The sequence below is a fragment of the Cinclus cinclus genome, chromosome 14 (genome assembly GCF_963662255.1).
Source record: "Cinclus cinclus chromosome 14, bCinCin1.1, whole genome shotgun sequence".
NCBI lineage: Eukaryota > Metazoa > Chordata > Aves > Passeriformes > Cinclidae > Cinclus > Cinclus cinclus.
In genome coordinates this window covers 15,064,050-15,082,806 of record NC_085059.1, presented here as the reverse complement: position 1 = coordinate 15,082,806, position 18,757 = coordinate 15,064,050, and the positions used below count along the sequence as shown (strand labels likewise).

Below are 18,757 nucleotides of genomic sequence, written 5' to 3'. Positions count from 1 at the left end.
CAAGAGGATGAAGGCAACTGGTCCCACCAGTCCCGGGGGAGACTTGGGGCAGCGTGGGCCTGCCCTTCGCCTCCCCCACCCTCCCATCCAAGTGGTGTTTCACAATTTCCCCTGTCCCAGGGTTTCCAGGACAAGAAAAACACCTCCAAGTCGAACGTGACAGGACGACCAGGCACCTCCACTCCCTCACCGCCCAGGCGAAATGCCAAGGTGTTGGCATCCCCAGAGCCGCAGGCTGCTTGGACTTCTCCCAGGGGATATTTGGAAAATGTCAGAATAGAAACTTGTTGACAAAAACTTGCAATGTCTCCATACAGGCAGGGCCTCGTGACCAGGTTCAAACACTCCTATTTCAGCAGTTCTGGGTAGCACCAATGGGTTTTCAGGTCAAAACGTGTGGTCAATCAGAAATGTATAAAAAGGTAATTTTAAAAAAGCATTTTAAAAAATGATCAAAATCAAAACATTTGGAAGAACCTGCCTTTTCTCACATTATTTTTTAGATGGGACATTTTCAAACCTGTGTGTTTCCCTGTGTGTTCAGGACCCATTTCCAAAGTGTAGGATTTCCTCCTGGAAAAGGGCACTCTGGCTCCAGGCCCAGCATTGGGATGTTCGGGATGCTCAAGAGGATTGCCAGGATGCAGTCCCTCAGGCAATATGGATCACACTGAAAGCCCTCTCCAGTCAGCACAACGACCCCCAGAGCAGAGCTCCTGCCAGGAAAAACATCTCAAACCCACCACTTTTCCACAAGTACCCCCACACAAGCTGAGACTTGATGGGGTCATGGCAAAGGCCAGATGGATTCTGCTTTCTCACTCTCAACCCTACTCTTAAGGGGGCTGGGGGGGGCGGGGGGGGGGGGTTCAGCAGTGGAAGCCCCCTGAGCAGCTGGTCCTGCTCCCACCCTAGCTCTGGTACAGGGGTCCCGTTCCCCTTTCTCCTCCCTCAGGAGAGGACACCTCCACTGCACGGGTCCTGCTCTCCTTACCCTACACCCACAACGGAGCATCCTCAGTGCAGGGGACCCGTGGGACAGAGCATTCGCAAAGCACCCCGGCCCAGGGCGGGGACACCCCGGGGTGGAGGGGGCCCAGGGCCAGCCCCGGGGGCGGGCAGGCTGCGGCCGGGGGCCCTGCCCGCGGCTCGGGGGTGCAGAGCACCCTCTCCCGGCGCTGCCTGACAGCAGCTGCCGGACTTTTTTATTACTTTTTTTTTTTTTAATTATTTTTTTCTGCCTGCCAGCTGGGGAGGCTCATCCCGTCCCGTCCCTGACCGGTGCCGCTCTCCGGCCATGCCGCGCCCCGCGCCCCGCGGCTGAGCGGGTCCCGCCGGGGCTCCATGGGCTGCACCGGCAGCGCCCTGCGCTGCTGCCCCGTCGGTGCCGAGGTAGCGGCTGCGGAAGCTTTTGGGCTGGGCTGGGCTTCGCTCGTGGTCGGGGTTCGCGTGGGGTCGGTGCTCCGTGGGGTCGGGCTGTCGTGGGACCGGGTGTTCACGTTGTCGGGGTTTGATGGAGTTGGGGGTTCGCGTGGGGCGGATGTTTGTGGGGAGTGCTACTTGCACTGCTGGGGACGAGGGGTGTTGGGGGTACCCGGCGTGGTCTCCTCCCTGCCCGGGGAGCGGTGGGGCCGGGCGGTGTGGCTGTCCTCGGCTGCGTGGGTCCCCACCGGGACCCCACCGGCATTGTGGTGGGGGAGGTGGCAGCCGGGACAATGAAAGCTGGCAGCCACCCGCCGTCCTGCATCCTGCTGCACCCTCCTGCACCCCTCCAGGCTCACCCCGATATCACGGGAATTCTATAATTAACGGGGTCCAGCATCTGGGATGATGATGCCTGTTGGAAATGCTGGTCCCATAGAAGACAGGGATGGGTTCCCCCACCTAGACCTCTGCCAGCCTCCCACAGCATCCTCCCTCGTCCCAAAGTTTGTGTCCCCTTGTGCTGAAGGCACCACTCCTGTAGGGGAACACTCCGAGTGCCCTCAGATCTCAGCACGTTGCTCTGTACTGAATAGCTCTTCGGCAAGGTCTGAAATTATCTGCTGATTGTTATCATTATTATTGTTATTATTTGATGTGCTTATGCTGCCCCAGTGCTGCACCATCGACCTCGGGAGATGTTTTTGCTGTTGGATGTGCTGTGCTTACTGGGTGTTGTGATTGCTGGAGGGTGGCAGGGCAAGGAAGGAAGGCAGAAAGGTCCCGTGGTGCTGCTGTGCCCCTGGCACTGGTGGCCCGTTGCAGATCCAGCTGTGAGAATCCAGCCACCTGGGACCACAGAACCCTCTGCTGGATGTACAGGGGGAGCAGGCATGGAGTTCACAGCCCTGCAGCCAACAAGTGCCTTTATTTACAGCACTTGCAGGCTTTGTCATTTCTCCACCTAATGGAAAAAAAACCACTCTTTGCTATGTCATAAGATCAGATATTTCTGGGCTGGTTTGTGCCTCTGAGAGCTCTCAAGAACAGGCATAGGACAGGGAGAAACAACAACTTCAAGACCCCAGGTGCTGAGAGCTGCACATTTACCGAAACACGGAAATTTGTCATTTGCCTGCAAACGCCTCCCTTCCTGCACTTGCCTGCTCTCCAGCTCCTCTGCTCAGCCCTGTGTGACTGCTCACCAACAGTCATTACCCACAAAACAGCCCTGCTGCTGTGGCTGGAAGTCATTCTGAAAGTAGTGCCTGAAATCCCTGTTATGGCTAAAAGGCCTAAGGTCAGGCATGAGTCCATTCCTGTCCACGTTCTTATGCCCAGAGTGCCAAAAGACAGGATGGGAGACCTTCACATCCTACTGCTGATGGGTGGACTTACAGAGTTGGTCCCTCGAGGTTACTTGGGGTCAGGGGAGGCTTCAAACCCCAGGGGAAAACCCAGCCAGAAGCCACGTGCAGGTCATGGGGTTGGAGACTCTAATGGGGCTGGGGGCTGCAGAGGCTTTTGAGGCCAGTCCCAGGTTTGAGGTGACCTTGAGGAGCTGGTGCTGGGCTGGGTCTGGTGGGTGGATGACATACCAGGAGCCACTGTGTGCCCTGGGGGAGGCACCTTGGCAGCCTCATCCTTCCCTGGCACCAGTCTGCAGGCAGCAGGGTGATAAGAGAGGCACAGAGATAAACCAGCCCTGAGCTGCGGGCACTGTCCCAGAGGTTTCCTTCCCCTTCAGCTCCATCCACCCATGCTTGGCCACTCACGATCACCTCTCGCGTTTTGGCCACACTCCTGGCGTGAGAGAGGCTGAGTTGCTTTCCCAAAAGGTCAGGGCTGAGGCTTGGCTGCCTTCCAGGGCTGGGGTGAATTTATTTTGAAGTGCTAGGAACTGTACGTAGAACCAGGAGTCCCGAAAGGGTCAGAATGCAAAGTTCTGGGCTGTCAACAGTGTGAAGTGTTTGCCTACGGTCTTTGGTCTTCGGCACAGATCTGACTGCGGGAGAGGTGATAATCGCCTCCTAACACTAACACAACCATCACCATCACTGGAGGAAAGACCACAGCAGGGTTAAACACAGGTTCCACTGACCTGTGCCAGCGTTCCTCTGAAAGCACTGAGCATCTGTTCCAGGTCCTGGGAGGTGTTACAGTCATGGACCAAATCCTGTCCCTCTTCTCCATAGCCACAAAGCAAAACCTCCACCCTAGGAGTGGAGTCAGGATTTAAATGCTCATTTCCTGCCTAATTGTGATTTCCTTTGCTAGGTTGCATGGTTGGATTGCTTAATGTACTTGTAAAACAGAAAAAACGGAAGAAAAATACAGTCCAAAACCCCACCTCACGCTAAGAGCTGAAGCAGAGGCTGCAGGCACCTCAGCTGCCCACACTGTGCTAGCTGCTCTGCACTCCATGCCCCAGCACCCTTGGAGATGACTCAGGTCCTGTTGGAAATCCCTATTAATCCATCCATAAACAGTTCTGCTCCAGACTATTAGAAATATTTGGTTCTAAGAATGTAGATACTTTTGGCTTTTTCATAGCTGGAAGGTATTTTTGGCAGAGGTTTCCAAGAACTTACAGGATAAGTTACGCTGTGGATGGCCCCCACCTGCAGGATGTATCAGGCTGCTTCTTCCCCTGGCCAAAGCTGTTCCAGCTGGAGCAATTCCCAACCTGCTCCTTCCACACAGTGGATTCCAGGATGATTTTCCAGCTCTCTAAAACGCGATACCAGAGATTCGGGTGCCACAAAACTTCTCTGGAAGTGACAGTGGAAAGTCCCTCCATATTTCAGAGCTTTCAGCCAAATTTTGCTGCTCACCCCAGAGGTGGAGCTTTTATGATGAAGGACAATTGAGTGCTTATGACTAAAATTAGTTCTAGATGCTATTTTAATTGCTCATAGAGGTAGGAAGGTGCCTCACTCATAGCCTCAGGGTAAGTATTTGGATTTGTCTGTTGATGCTGGTGAACCTGTTGCTTGCTTCAGTTATTTCTGAGTTCAGTGTAGATGTCTCAAATCATCTTCCTTTAGAGGCTGAGGTGCTCTGAAGTCCCATCACACTGGATTTGGGGTGTGGGGGAAGAGGTGAAGATTCCCTGGATCTGTGCTGGGGACAGCCCTGTCCTTAGGCAGAAGCCCAGGCTCTCTGTCCTTAGGTATCACTTTTGCCATTCAGCAGGACAAATGCAGCAGAGGTGGTTTGGTTTGGGGTCCCTCCTGGAGGTGGTAACAACACCCTGCTCTCAGCTCTGCTGAGATCATACAAAACCCTTGAGGTCTGTGTCACTCTCTGTGTCAGGAGAGTCGTCCTACACAGACTTTGCTTTGTTAGGTGAAAAAAAAGAGGGGGATATGGGGTGTGGGGCTAGGGGAGGAGTCCTTTTGGGACTCCTGTGATGCCCTCAGGACTGCAGAACCTTGACTGTGTCATTCATCTCTCCCCTTGCTCCACATCCTCTGACTTCAAAACCCATCGCAGGACATGGGTACATTAACTACCAGGGAGATGCACACTGGCATGAGGTGTATCAGGAGACAGGCAGGGATTCCTGGGGACCCTTTGCAGTCAGGTGTGCCAGGATTCAGCAGTATCCCAGAGCATCCCACACGTTTAGGGTGAGCTGCATGGACAAGGAGAACAATCCCTGTGAACTCTGACTGCCGGGTGCCTCCTTGCTCCCTTGCCTGGGCCACATTCAATGCTGCGGCTGCTCATGCCATAGAAGGGAAGATAAAGCCGTGGCTTCCCAGAGGCTTGGAGTTCTCCTGCTCTCTGGAACTGCGCCTCCCTCCAGCTTCAGAAGGGGGGTTGCAGGGGAGGTGGAGACAGGGACGTCTGTTTGCTTTCCCTTGCTTTTTTCCCAAGCCAGGCTCCCTAATCCGAGCTGTATTTGGCCAGCACAGCAGGTCCCCGGCTCCCCGCAGGCAGCAGGGCTTGCCTTAGGGATCGGCATTTTTACGGGCAGCTCTGCCGGGGGCTGGAGAGCAGCAAGATGTCTTCAGGTGAATTGTCTCACCCCTCGTGCATCTGTGCCTTACCCAGAAGCACAGTTCAGTGATGGGCATCAGGGACCAGATTTGCCGTGCACCAGTGAGGCCGAGCCATGAAAGCCTGTGAGCTTTGCTTCTATCTTTCAGCAACTGATAAAAATATATCCACTCCTTTTTTTTTTCTCTCCTCCAAGTGACTAAATTAAACCCATGCAAGGCTGGAAGGCATCCCACGGAGCTGTGTTGCTGGAGGCAGCTCCCAGCTCTGGGTTATCTCAGCCCCGTGGCAGCAGTGGGAGCGTGCAGGACTGTGGGGCTGTGCAGCACATTCCTGCACTCCTGAGGTCATTGCTTGGCTGCCGCCTGCTCTCGCCTGCTGCCAGCCCTGCACAGGGGCTGTATTGCCTCTGATTTATGGTTATTTTTCATTTCTCACTCCTGCTCCAGCTGTGTCAAAGCCCATCTGTGTAAGGGCCTGGCAGAGGCGTGTGTTTGGGGGCTGGAAGGTGCCAGGGACCAGACTGACCTGAGCATCCCAGGACAGGAGGAGGGTGGCAAGGGAGTGCCAAAGCTGGAGCCCTGCCAAGTTCTGCCTGCTCTCCCCCACCAAATGTTTTGTTGCTGGAGCCCATTTTGCACCAGCACCATGTCAGTGGGATGTTGTGATCATCCCCCAGGTTTTCCAGCTGAATGCTACATGGTGAACTAACTGGGGTACAGGGAATTGGCATGAGCTTGAGGCTGCCTGTTGGGCAGTACATGCACAGCCATGGGTGCTCAGGGCTGGGAGAGGGCAGGGGGCTAGGGAGGAACTCCTGCTCCCTGATCAGCAGTGTTCTAGCTAACTGCTAAACCTGTGTTTAAACCTGTGTTTTAGCAGAGATGATGCAGGCTCAGTGCAGGGTGTTCTCTGCATGCAGCCACATGCCCCACTCTGTTTCCCCCTGCTCCAGCCCCCTCTCTCTTTGCCAGAGACAGCTAAAAGCCCAGCAGCAGAGAGGATCGGCTTCCCAGGAGCTCTCAGCCTTGAAGACAGAGAATGGTGAGAAAAAAATGCATTTTCCCCTGCTTTGCTTTCTCAGAGTGATATTACAGAAGCAGTGGACAGGCCCCAGCATGGCACCAGGGAGGATGGGGATGTTGTAGGTGCGTGCTGGTGCAGGAGGGCAAACAGGGCATCCCAGAGACAGAGGCATCCTCTCCTCTCAGTCAGACAGGTCATCCCCAGAACAGGAGGCCTGACAAGCTCTGTGTCCTCTCTGAGCCAGCCAGCACCATCCCAATTGGTGCTAATTCGGACCAGTGAGACAGAGGGTGGTATTTCTCCAGTGGGAAGAGGGCAGTGCTGAGCCTGGCCCATGGCACTTGCACGTTCATCAGCCCAGGATGTGCGGGCAGCCCAAACAGCTGGCAAACAGCCCAAACAGGAGGCAGCCAGTGCTGTTTCAGCCGTGTTTGCCTTGCAGCCAATGCCTCCCTGCTTCCTGAGGATGGGGAGAAGGCAGCACAGCCAGAGGAGCAGACGGACAGTACGAGACTCCTCCAAGGCCAGGAGGAGGAGCAGGAGCGGCTGCGGGATGCCGGCCAGACAGGCACTGCGAGCATCTCCCAGGACACTGAGATCCAGGTCAGCTGGAAGGGCTGGTGCTGCTGGAGGGAGCAGCTGGGCATGGACTGTGTCACCAGCCAGGTCCTTCCTGGCACATGTTGGGCTGGGCTCTCCCATTTTTGGGAGAAGGGTAGGTCTAAGAAAGGGTGAGGAAGCCCAAATCAGTGAAGCTCTGCATACCTTACACTGGGATTTCTCATCCAACTGCTTCCCAGGTGGAAAAGGGAAAAGAGCTGGAGCTGAAGGAACAGCTTGATGCCCTGAGGAGAGAGCACACAGAAACCCTGCAAGGTGCGTGCCAGAGCAGTAGGGCTCCCTGCAGCTCCCCTCTCCCCACTACTGCCAGTGTCCCTTTAGCTGCCTGTCGAGTCATGGGGATGCTCTTCCCTGCTCTCCAGCACTGTGGGGCTCAGGTGGGGCCTGTTGCCCCAATGTCCCCACCCTGGTGGCACTCAGCTCATCTTCTCCCACAGAGCTCCAGGGAGCACATGAGCAGGAGAAGCTGCTGCTGACAGAGTCCCACCACAGGTCTGAAGCAGCCTTACAGGTACCAGCAGAGAAATCCCAGGGGAGGGGGGCTTGTGGAGGGCTTGAGGACCATCTGCTGGTTCTGCCATGGTGCCCCACATTCTTCAGTGGCCATCTCAGTTCCTGGTATGTTCAGGGACCATGCCAGCTCCTCCAGCCCTGGTGTTGTTTGAGTACCACAGCCCAGAAGTCCCCAGGCTGAGAAAGAAATCCCAGATACCTCTCATTCTGCTTTTTCCCTGGCTCTCCTAGGAGAAAATTCAGGCACTGAATTCCCAGCTGAAATCCTTCCAGGAGAGGATGAAGCGGGTGGAAGAGTCACTGCTGAGAACAGACTACAAGAAGCACATCCAGGTGCAGGGGGGGTGTCAGGGAGAGGACCTGCTTTGGGGTGCTGCTATGCCCCCTGCCAAAGGCAAGGGAGGGACCCTGGTGGGAGTGGCTCTGATAGACCCTGGCAGGGTGGGGCTGGAACCAGCAGGGAGCACAGAACAGCTGAAAGGGGGAGCAAAGCCTGGCCTGGGGAGGTGTTGAGGTCCCTTGGACAGGAGTGATGGCCCTGCAGGAGCACGGGAGCCCCAGCCCCTTCTGGGAGCAGGAGCTGGAGAGCCTGCACTTCGTCATCGAGATGAAGAACGAGCACATCCACAGCCTGGACAAGAAGCTGCTGCACCTGGAGACCGTGGTGGGTTGAAAGGGGGGCTCACAGGTGGGCTTTCCTCTTTTCAGCTCCTCTACCCACCTAAATTCTGCCCAGAAACTGCAGCTGGAGCAAAGGTGGATGGAGCCCGTTTCCTGTCTTGGCATGGGGAGGGGATAGGGAAGCAATGCCACCCGGCCAGCATTTCACCTAAAACGGGGAGGCAGGGGGTTCAGAAGTGCTTCCCAGCTCTCTCCTCACCCTCATGCCCCCTTCCAGGAGGAGAGGAACCTTCTGCTGGAGGAGAAGGTGAAAACTCTCCAGCAGGAGAACGAGGACCTGCAAGTTCGCACCCAGAACCACTTAGTCATGGCGAGGTAAGTGCTGGTCCCACCCAGCTGGTGCTCAGGTGGCATCTCCGATGGGGGACAGGACAGGTGGCAGTGCCAGAACACCCCGCAGCCTGCGGTGCCACCGGGCGCTTTGCAGGGAGCAGAGGGGGTCGCGAGTGCTTAGCCTGTGCCCTTTGCCCACAGGCAGCTGTCCGAGGAGCTCCAGGCCGCCCACGGGGCGCTGGAGAAGGAAGCGCAGCTGCTGGATCAGGCTCGCCGGGAGAAGGAAGAGCTGCTGTACCGTGTGCTCAACACGGGGGACGGCACCCCGTTCCCCATGGCTGCCGGCGAGGTGCCCCTCATCGCCACGTAGCACCGCCAGCTGCGGGGGGACTGCCGGGGCTTTCCTGCAGCCCTGTGAGCCCAGGGCTGCTCTCACAAGTGCCCCCTGGTCGGGGCAGGGCTCCGGGCTGGCCGAGCCCTCGGCGCGCCTCATGGACCAGTGTGATGGAACGTTTCGCTTACACCTGCATTGCCCCAGCCCGTGTGGGGCAGCAGAGGGACTCTGGCTTCCCCACCCATGCAGTCCCTGCACCCCTTCCTCTGGTGAGGGGCTGTCTGGGGGTGAAAGGGGTCAGCCAGGACACGCAGATTTGCCTTGGGCCAGATCTGACCCAGCACTTGGCTCTGAGTATAAACAGCACCAGTGGTGCCCCGGCATGTGAGGATGATGAGGAGGTCACTAGGACAGGATGGGAACAAGCACCAGGAAGATGAGGAGGGCACTGGGGACATGGTGTTAACCTCACCAGGCAGGGCTCCCACCCATGCCCTCCTATTCCCATCACCTCCTCCACCTTCAGCAAATGTCTCCCAGGTAGTGCTCCTGTAGCTCAGGCATGTCCCAGTTTACTGCCACAAAGACCCCAAGCCCTACTTGTCCCTGCTGCCCATCTGCATCACCACTAGTCCCATCTGATCCCCCAAAGCTGGACAGAAGCTGGAGCTGCATATTCAGAGAGCAGAGCATCCTCCCAGGAGATATCAGGCTTTGGCAGGTCACATCCCTCTGCTCAAGCCAATGCATCCTCATCAGGGAAGATGCTGCCAGCATGGCTGTGGGTCAGGGCTGGATGCACACATGCACTTTCCCCTGGGTGCACGAGTGTGGTGGGTGTGTGTGTGTGTGTGTGTGTGTGTGTGTGAGTGAGTGTGCACCAGCCAACATGCTGCTGACTGTAATGATTACCAAACTGTAAGAAGCAGCAGCCTCAGGAATCCCATGTCAGTGGTTTGGGTGACTGGTACAGGAGCGTCTCAGAGTGGGGCTGTGTGCTCCATACCCCACAGAGGGGGAAGAAGGGAAAGGGTAGGAGCTGGCACCACAAAGACTCAACAAGGAAGCTCCAGATGAGGCCCTTAAGGCCAATCTCCATTCTCCTGCTCCTTCCCTCCTTTCCTTCATTTCAATGGGCTCCCAGCTCAGGGCAGACCTGGACCCTCCCAGCATCAGGGCCATTGCAACAGCCACTTCCGTCCTTTGTGCTGACCCTTATCAGGAATAGAGCAGCTGAATGGGCAGCCAGGAAGGCAGCGTGGATGTGGGGTCCAGCTCTTACCCACGCACCTCCATGGGTTGGCCAAAGGGGGAAATGGGGGAATCTGTTGTGTCAGAACCATGTTCCCACAGGGCACCCTCTGTTCCACACATCATCTGTGCCTCCCCCAGGTGCTGTAGCACCAGAGCAGGGGATGGCCCAGCAAATCCTGCCTGGTTATGGCTGAAGGGATCAGGATTTCTGGACAAAGGGATATGAGTCTGGTGCAGTCTGGGATCTTGCTCTGGACACCTGGTACCATGTCCCAGTGCTCCAAAGACAGATCCTGCGTAGGACTTGGAAGAATGTGCCCGACTCTGGGAAAGGGGACACTGGGAACTGAGGAGGAAGAATAAATGAGTGCAGAAAAAGACTTGCATACTGTAAAGGAGGAGAAGCCTGGACCAGGCAGTACCTTAGCAGTCATGGGGGGAATGATAGGTTAGCTCAGGCTGGGTGCCCAGGCAAAATGGAGGGTTAGGGCAGCAGGAGAAGCCTCCACCCCGTTGTGAGCAGCTGAGGGAGCAGGGTGGGCAAGGACAAGAGGACCTCTGGGAGGCTTCAGGAAAAAAAATTCAAACCACAGTCCAGTAACAGCAGCAAAAATACTTGTGTGCTTTATCCTCTTGAAACAGAACTCCTTCTGCAGGGGCTCGCTGCAAGGATTTATGTTGCTCAGGGAGGTTTGCCAGACTCGGGGAAACGGCTCCTGCAGCTCTGACAGGGCTGGTCCCCTCTGTGGGACAGGACCCACAGCCCAAAGGGATTTCTTTTCAGGCACTCAGGAGCTAGCCATCCCTTCTAATTGCTCTGGAGCAGATGGGCATAGGGCAGTCCCACGGGGCTCCAGGGCCACCTCCCTGGCTCTGCTTCCCAGCACCTCCTGGGCACCTGTTCCTTTGAGCCAGTGTCTCTCAGAGCTGTGCCAGATCCCATAGCCAAAGTAAATGAGGAAGCCTGTAAAAGGGCAGAATAGAGTGTGTATGGACTGTTTCTCTTCCTTCCCCTCCCACCCACCAAGTGTTTGCCCCTTCCTTTGGGCCACATATCAGGAGGACACGGTGCTCCTGCCACCGCTGGACATCAAAGGTCAGCATCTCCTGCCTCCCCACCACCGTTCAGAGCAGCAATAGTGCCACGGGCTCTCACACCACCAGAGCTCCAGCCAGAGGGGCTGGTGCCAGCTCTGGGACCTCGTGAGTGGCCGTGCTTACCCACAGCCATCCAGAGCAGGTACCGCAGCCAGGCGGCCACACTGAGCCGGGCCATCAGCACAGTGTTGATGGAGATGCTGAGGAGAGGCAGGAAGGGTAGGCAGGGAACCTGCAGGGAGCACAAGGGTAAATTCCACAGCTAAATTCAGCTCTTTGCTGCTTTGGATAGTTGCCCACATGTAAGGGGAGGCCCAGCCTGGCTGTAAGGCTCAGAGATCAAAGCTGGGACTGCAGCCTGTGCTGGAGAGGGATGCTTGTGGAGGATGTTGTGGTTGATAGGTGCTGCACTGGGGCAGGAGGTACTGCAGGATTTGAGATGAGAGGCAGCAAAGCACTCAAAAAAGTAAGCCAAGGTGTTAAGGCCAGGTATCTCTTTACTCAAAAGCAGCTTTGATTCCCCAGCAGGCACAGGGCTCAAATGGGAGATGCCTTGTGAGTCCTCAGGTCATGGGGGGAAATAACCCTCATGGTCCCTAGGGAAAACCCCATCAGCTACATGCTGCCTCCAGCAGCACCTATTAATGTGGATGCAGCAAAGATGTGCCTGACGTAAAGCTGAAGGAACCCCCAAATGGCACTCTTTCCCCACAGGGCTGCACCACTTTCCTGCTCTCTGTGCCCCAGGTCCTTCTGCCTGTGTACATCCCAAGGGTTGGGCTGGGTGCTCACCATGAAGGATGCTTTGTCCTGGCTCTGAGGCTGCCTCCAGATGAGAAGAGCTGCTGCCAGGATCCCCAGGAGAAGCAGAGCCAGAGCTGTGATGCACCAGGCACCCCCAACCCACAGACAGGGCAGCCCAGCAGTGCTCACCCAGCTCAGGGCACAGGCCAGGAGGGCTGCAAAGGGACCACAGTGTCAGGGAAGCTTCCCTGGACTGGGCCCATCCCTCTCCCAGGCTGCCATGGTGGGACAAATGACAACCAGGGGGCACAGCTTGGTGTCTTCTCATGGTGGGTTTAGCTTTTCTCTCCAGCCTGGGAAGCAGAGGAAGTGGGAGGCTTCCTGAAGTCCCATTGGGGCAGCCAGCTGTGTGGCAGTGGGATGAGGGCAGGAAGGACCCAGGGAGCCCCTGCATCTGCCATTGGGTGGTTTTCACTGAGCAGGAACCTGCCAGCCCTTGCTACAGCAGAGATGTCCCCCATCACCAGCTCCCTGGAGATCCCATCTATCATTCCCAAACATACCTCCAGCTGTCAGAGCCCAGACCACCACAGAAGAGGAGGGAGGGGTGGGATGGGGGGGTGGCTGGACCAGGTGGTCCCACCAAAGCTGCATAGCTGGGACCTTCTCCACAGCAGTGTCCCAAGGGCTGGGTTCAGGCCGATACCTGAGGAGCAGACATTGGATGTCAGTGCACATAAACCTGCACCTGCAATGCACCCAGGCCAGAGCCTTGTCCCAGGTGTGTCCCACATCAGAAGCTGGGTAAGCCTTGTCCCCTGTCCCCAGCAGTCTCACCTGAGCAGCAGCACACAGCCAGCCACCATCGAGTAGGCCAGCAGTGTGCCAATGGACATGGTGTCAACCAGGGCCTTCAGGTCAAAGAGAAGGGCCAGGAGAGCTGTGGGGAAGGGAAGCCCTTTCAGCCTCCGAGCAGGGCTGGCAGTGCTGCTGTGCCCACCCTCAGTCATACTTTCCTGACCTCCCGATGTCCCCCTGACACCCACTGCAAAAGAACCTTCATGAACTGGTGGTGCTTTGGTCACTTGTACAAAGCATCCTGTCACATCCTGCCTGGCAGTGCAGAGAGGCTGAACCAGTGACTGGACACCATGGAGGCCAAATGGTCCTCACCTACCATGAGGAGATCTGTCTCTGTGTGAAGAAACACTGCTCAAACAGCTGCACTCCAGCTAGAGGGAAGGAGGACACCCACCAAGCCCTGTTCACAGCTAAGGTAGCCCAAGCACTCACCCACCTGCCACTCCCCCAGACACCAGAGTTGCCACCACTGGGCACTGACGGCGACTAACTTTGGTCAGAGGTTTGAAGAGGAGCCCATCTCGAGCCATTGCATACAAGATCCGTGGCATGGGGAACATGGAGCCCAGGAGGCTGCATGAGAGAGGGGAGGAGATGGGGGAGAACAATCCATCCTTCCTTTTGCCCCTCCAAGGGAGCTCCCATTCATCTGTATAGCACATAATCTTCTCAGGATCACCTAACAAGGTCATGACCTTCCTCACCATCAGATGAGGGATGGTGTCAGGGAAGAGATGTGTGCAGTCACCTGTGCATGCTAGAACACCAGAGCCCTCTCTTAAGGACAGTGTTACCTGACCACTTCCTTCAGTGTCATGCCAACGGGTTTGGCTGCTCTCCCTGATTGGGAAGGGCCAGGGTGGGAACACCAAGGTTTGTGTGGAAGGGATTTTGGCCAAGGAGGAAAGGCAAGGAGGAATTCATCAGGAAGGGGTTGGGGATATCTCCTGGATGTGTTACAGCTCCAGTACCTTGCTCTGAACCACAGAACTGCCATCAGAGGACACTGCTCACCTGGTGGTCAGGGCACACAGTGACCCCACAGCCACGGCGTACTTTGCACTGCTCCAGCCAATGTACTCAAAAGCCACTGGCAGTGGGCTCATGGTGTCGAGGAGATAGTAGGGCATCATCAGGGTGAGCGCAGCAGACACCCCAAAGTAGGCCAGGAAGCAGATGAGGAGGGAGAGAATGATGCCCATGGGGATGGATCTCCGTGGGTCCCTCACTTCTTCCCCTGGGGACAACAAGCTCAGTTGTAGGAACAGATGCTTATTTAATGTGCATGGCATGCTAAGGGCACAGCTCAGATCTGGAGAGCAGATCCTACATCCCCCCAAAAGAGGACACACAGACCCTCTAGCAAGGATCACTGGATGTTATGAGCCCCAGAGATACTGGGATAGAGAATGTCTCTGCTTCAGGATTAGCCCAGACATTCCACATGGTCTCTTAGAAATGGTCATTTCTCTTAGAAATGGTCATTCCATATTGTCTCTTAGCCACTCTCTCATGAGAGAGTGACTGCAGCACAGAGCTGGGAAATGAGCACATTTCCCAGCCTTACACCAGCTCCTGGAGCTGTGGGACTCTTCACCTCCACCTTACCTGTTGTAGCAATGCAGTCAAATCCAACAAAGGCATAGAAACAGGTAGAGGCTCCAGCCAAGGTCCCAGTGAAACCATAGGGCATGAAGCCTCCCATCCCAAAGGCACTGGTCATGTTTTCAGCCATGAACTGGTTCCTGGAAGGAGGAAGAATCAGGCAGTGCAGGGGGGACAGTGCAATGGGATCCCAGGATGCAGTCAAGCTGAACATTCCATCCAATCCCCTCAACCCACAGCATCAACCCAGCAGGGCTTAGGACTTTGTCTCTCTGACACATTGCCAACAGGGAGAAACTGAGAAAGTGGTATCTCTTGGGATAAAGCACTGGGGGTTGACTCCCCACCCCACCCTGAAGGCAGCACAGGGAGTGGAAGCCCCTCATACCCAGCCTCATGGGCAGCTGCCTGTGGCAGGTCGTCCTCCCTGAGCTTCCAGTTGCTCATGTCACCTTTGATGAAGCCACTCACTGTGACAAAGATCAGGACAAGCACGTTGAGAGCTGTGAAGGCTTTGTTTACCATGATGGATTCCTTCACTCCAAAGGAAAGAAGCCCTGGAGAATAAAAAATCAAAACTGGATGAGCCCCCTGAATGACACCAGGGTAGACATCACTGGGGAGGATGGAAAAGGGGGCCAGTGGTAAATTGAGGACAACCTGCAGATTTCCCTAGATCCCCTTTCTATTCCCCATTCTTTGCTCAGGGAAATGCAAAGCCTCAGAGGGTCAGCACCATCCTGAAGAGCCCACGGTGGGGTGAGGAGCTCATCATACCCGATGGAGGGTGGCACAGGGGGAGGCATCCTACCTGCCAGCAGGAGCACAAGGCCAGCAGCAAAGACATCTGGGTGCTCTGCCAGCCCCACAGAGCTCATGGCTGCATGAGCACCCAAAAACTTCCCCATTTTCTTGCCGAGGAGCTGGTCAAAGGTAGCACTCCAGGCCCGGGCAACACTGGCAGTACCTGGGGAGAGGTGATGGCTGTGTTCTGGTGGTCCTGGGAGGTCTCAAAGAACACCCAGCAAAGTCACCAACACAGTGGTGGGAGGGATCAAGAGGGCCTTATACCGATGACATAGGAGAGAAGCAGGTTCCACCCAGCAAGGAAGGCCCAGAGCTCGCCCACTGTCACGTAGCTGTAGAGGTAGGCAGAGCCAGCCAGGGGAACACGGGCCCCAAACTCGGCGTAGCACAGCCCTGCCAGGGCAGACACCACAGCTGCAATCAGGAAAGAAAGGACGATGCTCGGGCCAGAGCTGGTCTTGGCTACCTCCCCTGCCAGAACGTAGACACCAGCCCCCAGCGTGCTGCCCACTCCCAAGGTGACCAGATCCACGGTGGAGAGGCAGCGGCGGAGGCTGCAGCCCTCTGAGCTGGCTGGGATTTGTTTTCTGCGGAACAGCAGCTTTGGAACAGAATATAGATGGCCCCAGCATGGCATCTGTGGAGAGGAAAGCAGCAGCCATGAGGACACTGCTGCCCCACAGGCACTGACCACCCTGGGGATGTGACACATCCTCAAACCCAGCCTCACTGCTTTGCTTGCAGATGCCACCATCACACTGTGCTCCTGGACTTGCTGGGTGCTGCCTGTTCTCTGTCTCTGCCAGAAAAACATCCCATTTTGGAGCAAGATGGGGCTAAAACAGCTGTGCTGTTCTCTCATCCCCAGTGACAAGTGGAGCTATGCAAGACTGGGATTTGTTTGGCTATGTCCAATTTGTGAGAGGGGACAAGGACATGTGTTTGTCCCCCTGCCAGCTTAGGAAGTCCTGCTGCTCTAGCAGCCACCCAGCAGGGACACACAGCCAGGATTATCTGAGGTTTGACACTGAACCTATTTGAAATACAGAGTCCATGCCAGAGAAGGAAGGATGGGAGATGCTTTGCTCCTGGAAATAGACTTGAATGCACCAGGTAGGACCCACCTGTTCAGCTGGAGATGCTCTCACAGCACTTGTAATGGTGGGTCAATGACCCAGCCCAGGTGGAGACTGGATCCCCTGAGCCATCTGCCTGTGCAGTAATGCTTTGGTTTGCTGGAGGCACCAGTGGGGATATCAGCCTGGCAGAAACCCTGAACTGTGTGACATCTGTGCTTGGGGGAAGGTGTGCTTGGTATGGCATGCCTGGGATTTGTGTGCCTTCCCCCATCCAGGACTCCAGGATGGAGAACCTGCCTTCACATTCCATAGCGCTGCCAGGACCTCCAGGTTACCCCACAGCAAAGCAAAAGCCATGCCACACACTCCAAATGCCATAATCTGCTACTTACATGTACAGGAGCTGGCTGGAAACCCTGTGCAGTGGCACATCCCTGTGGCACAGGGGACATATGGTCCCTGCTGTGGTGTGTCACTGGAGGGGACAGGGACAACCCTGCCCAGCACCCAGACCCACAGGATGAGGTGTCCTCCCTGGTGCAACAGGGAGCTCCAAACTCCAGGACAAATGCTGTGCCCTGGGGGTGAGGAGCCGCTGCCCTCCCACCCCCCAGCAACACCCACCCGCTGCACAGCCCCAGTCCCGCCCAGGGCACCTCGCCCCGGTGATTTTCCCTTCTCCTGCAAATAAATTACTCACCCCAGCCATCCTTTGCTCCCACGGTGAGCTGGTGGGGACGACGAGCACCAGGCAAGCCCCCCTTACGCTCACTCTCCCCTTAAATCCCTTTTGGGAGCACTCTGGCCCTTCCCCCGCTGACCACCGCTCCAGGCTACACAATGGGAAATCTATGCAGAAATATTTTTCCCACAACGCCTTCCAAATCATACACACAGCCTGCAATGCTAATAGGCTCAGAGGCATTATTGAGGGAATTTAACTCACTTTTCCAAGCTCCCCGGGCAGGTGGAAGGGGGAACCGTTTCCCTCTGTCCCTGCTCCTCGCGCCAGGACAAACATCTCAGTCTATGGAGCTGGTTTTGGAGGAAATTCAGGCAGAGATGAGCAGTAACAAGGCTGGGTTGGGGTTTAGGGGTGTATGCACCTACAGCTATGACTGACCCCAGCTGCCCCTGGGGAACAGAGAGGGAGATGATGAGTCCTAAATGGACTGCAGCAGCAAGGCAGAGGAGCACAGACCTGGCTCCATGGGATGTTTGTAGCAGCATGTCCATCTGCAACTGCCTGAAGCAAAATCCTGAGGCTGCTTGCACTTCCCTGGTATCTGGGCATTCCTGGGGTGCAGCTCACAGGGGCTGAGCAGCAGAGTGCAAGCAGGGGCAGGGGTAAGTCCAGGGCTAGGCTTAAATAAGGCACAGGGCTGTGTGCATGGGAGTCCCAGGTGATGCTCTTTGGGGCCAGTAAGGCACATGAGTGTCCTTGGGCACCAGCTTGGCTGTTCTGCACAGCTGCTCCTGGCAAGGAGGGGCCATGGAGGAAGTGATGGGGTGACCTAGCTGGTCATCAGCATCTTGGGAGAAGAGGACCAAGTCTGGGCTCTGAGAAGAGGTTGGGAGAGGTGTTTTGGCATGAAGAGCTAACTTTGATTTTATCATAAGTAGCGCTCAGACTGAGTCTGCTTGCAGTATTTTGAGACAAAAATCACTCAGGCTGTGGCTCAGCCCATCCTCTGGCTTTCAGCTTGCAAGGAGCAGAAGAAAGGAGCAGGAGCCATCCAGGAGTAAAGCAAGGAAGAATATAGAGCATCTAAAGCACAGAGGTGCATTCTAACCACAAGGCTGCCTTGTCTTGGCTCTATGGGCCAGCCCCATATCTAGAGACTCTGTGAGCTGCTGGGCACTGCGAGCACCTCTGGGACAGGGGGGCTCAGCACACCATGGCACAGCCAGTGGGAGCAGGGCTGTTGTCCCACACTGCAGCACAGGCTGAACAAAGCCATGCTTGTCACCCACGCCATCTCACATGAGTGAGGTCTCCAGATACCAATGCCAGCCCAAGGGAACATTGCCCTGAGGGCAAAACAGGGCAGGAGGGAGCAGCCATGCTGCTCCCTAGGAGGCTGTGAGGGTCTCACCCTGCCAGGTTCCTCCAGGGGAGCACAGCCCTATGGCTGCATGCCAGCCATCCAGTACATCATTCCCATCCAGGACAGGCAGGGCTGAGCAGCTCAGCTGCCTTGTAGCCCCAGAGAGATGCTCAAGCCAGTGGGTGCTACCAGGGCTGGGTTGCCTGAAAGGTTACACACCAACAGCCTTCAGCATCTCCAGGGGTACATGGTTTTTTTCTGCTCTAGCTAGTGTCAGACACCACTGCCTGTGGCTCCTGGGAAGCTCTACCAGCACTCCCAGCTCTGCTGTGGCCTCTGTGCTGGCTGGGCAAAGGGTGGTGGTAAAGAAGGACCTGGGTTAAACC

General features: G+C 56.2%; 2 protein-coding genes across 2 annotated transcripts; one reads left to right on the top strand and one right to left on the bottom strand.

The window, feature by feature from the left end:
- The first annotated feature begins 951 nt into the window (after positions 1-951).
- Positions 952-8,911, top strand: CCDC69 (coiled-coil domain containing 69). Its single transcript, XM_062502335.1, has 9 exons — positions 952-1,392; positions 6,402-6,471; positions 6,896-7,056; positions 7,254-7,329; positions 7,512-7,585; positions 7,819-7,920; positions 8,132-8,251; positions 8,486-8,583; positions 8,743-8,911. The coding sequence occupies exons 1-9, from the start codon at positions 1,345-1,347 to the stop codon at positions 8,909-8,911; spliced, it is 918 nt and encodes a 305-aa protein (XP_062358319.1). The 5' UTR covers positions 952-1,344.
- Positions 8,912-10,885: 1,974 nt separating this feature from the next.
- On the bottom strand, positions 10,886-17,032 carry LOC134049493 (cationic amino acid transporter 2-like). The gene is made up of 12 exons (XM_062501975.1): positions 17,024-17,032; positions 15,509-15,881; positions 15,249-15,404; positions 14,826-14,994; positions 14,441-14,577; positions 13,847-14,069; positions 13,269-13,405; positions 12,809-12,911; positions 12,535-12,677; positions 12,020-12,186; positions 11,351-11,459; positions 10,886-11,093 (listed from the first exon to the last, which is right to left on the bottom strand). The coding sequence occupies exons 1-12, from the start codon at positions 17,030-17,032 to the stop codon at positions 10,918-10,920; spliced, it is 1,902 nt and encodes a 633-aa protein (XP_062357959.1). The 3' UTR covers positions 10,886-10,917.
- Positions 17,033-18,757: the final 1,725 nt, after the last annotated feature.

Bases quoted from the DNA above. Each gene is read 5' to 3' on its own strand.
- CCDC69 (XM_062502335.1), top strand. From the start codon at position 1,345: ATGGGCTGCACCGGCAGCGCCCTGCGCTGCTGCCCCGTCGGTGCCGAG. The intron at 6,472-6,895 runs GTGAGAAAAAAA...TTTGCCTTGCAG, and splicing joins AGCCTTGAAGACAGAGAATG to CCAATGCCTCCCTGCTTCCT. The intron at 7,586-7,818 runs GTACCAGCAGAG...TGGCTCTCCTAG, and splicing joins GGTCTGAAGCAGCCTTACAG to GAGAAAATTCAGGCACTGAA.
- LOC134049493 (XM_062501975.1), bottom strand. The intron at 14,070-14,440 runs GTAAGGTGGAGG...TGTTGTCCCCAG, and splicing joins TGACTGCATTGCTACAACAG to GGGAAGAAGTGAGGGACCCA. The intron at 12,678-12,808 runs GTGAGACTGCTG...TCTGCTCCTCAG, and splicing joins GGCTGTGTGCTGCTGCTCAG to GTATCGGCCTGAACCCAGCC.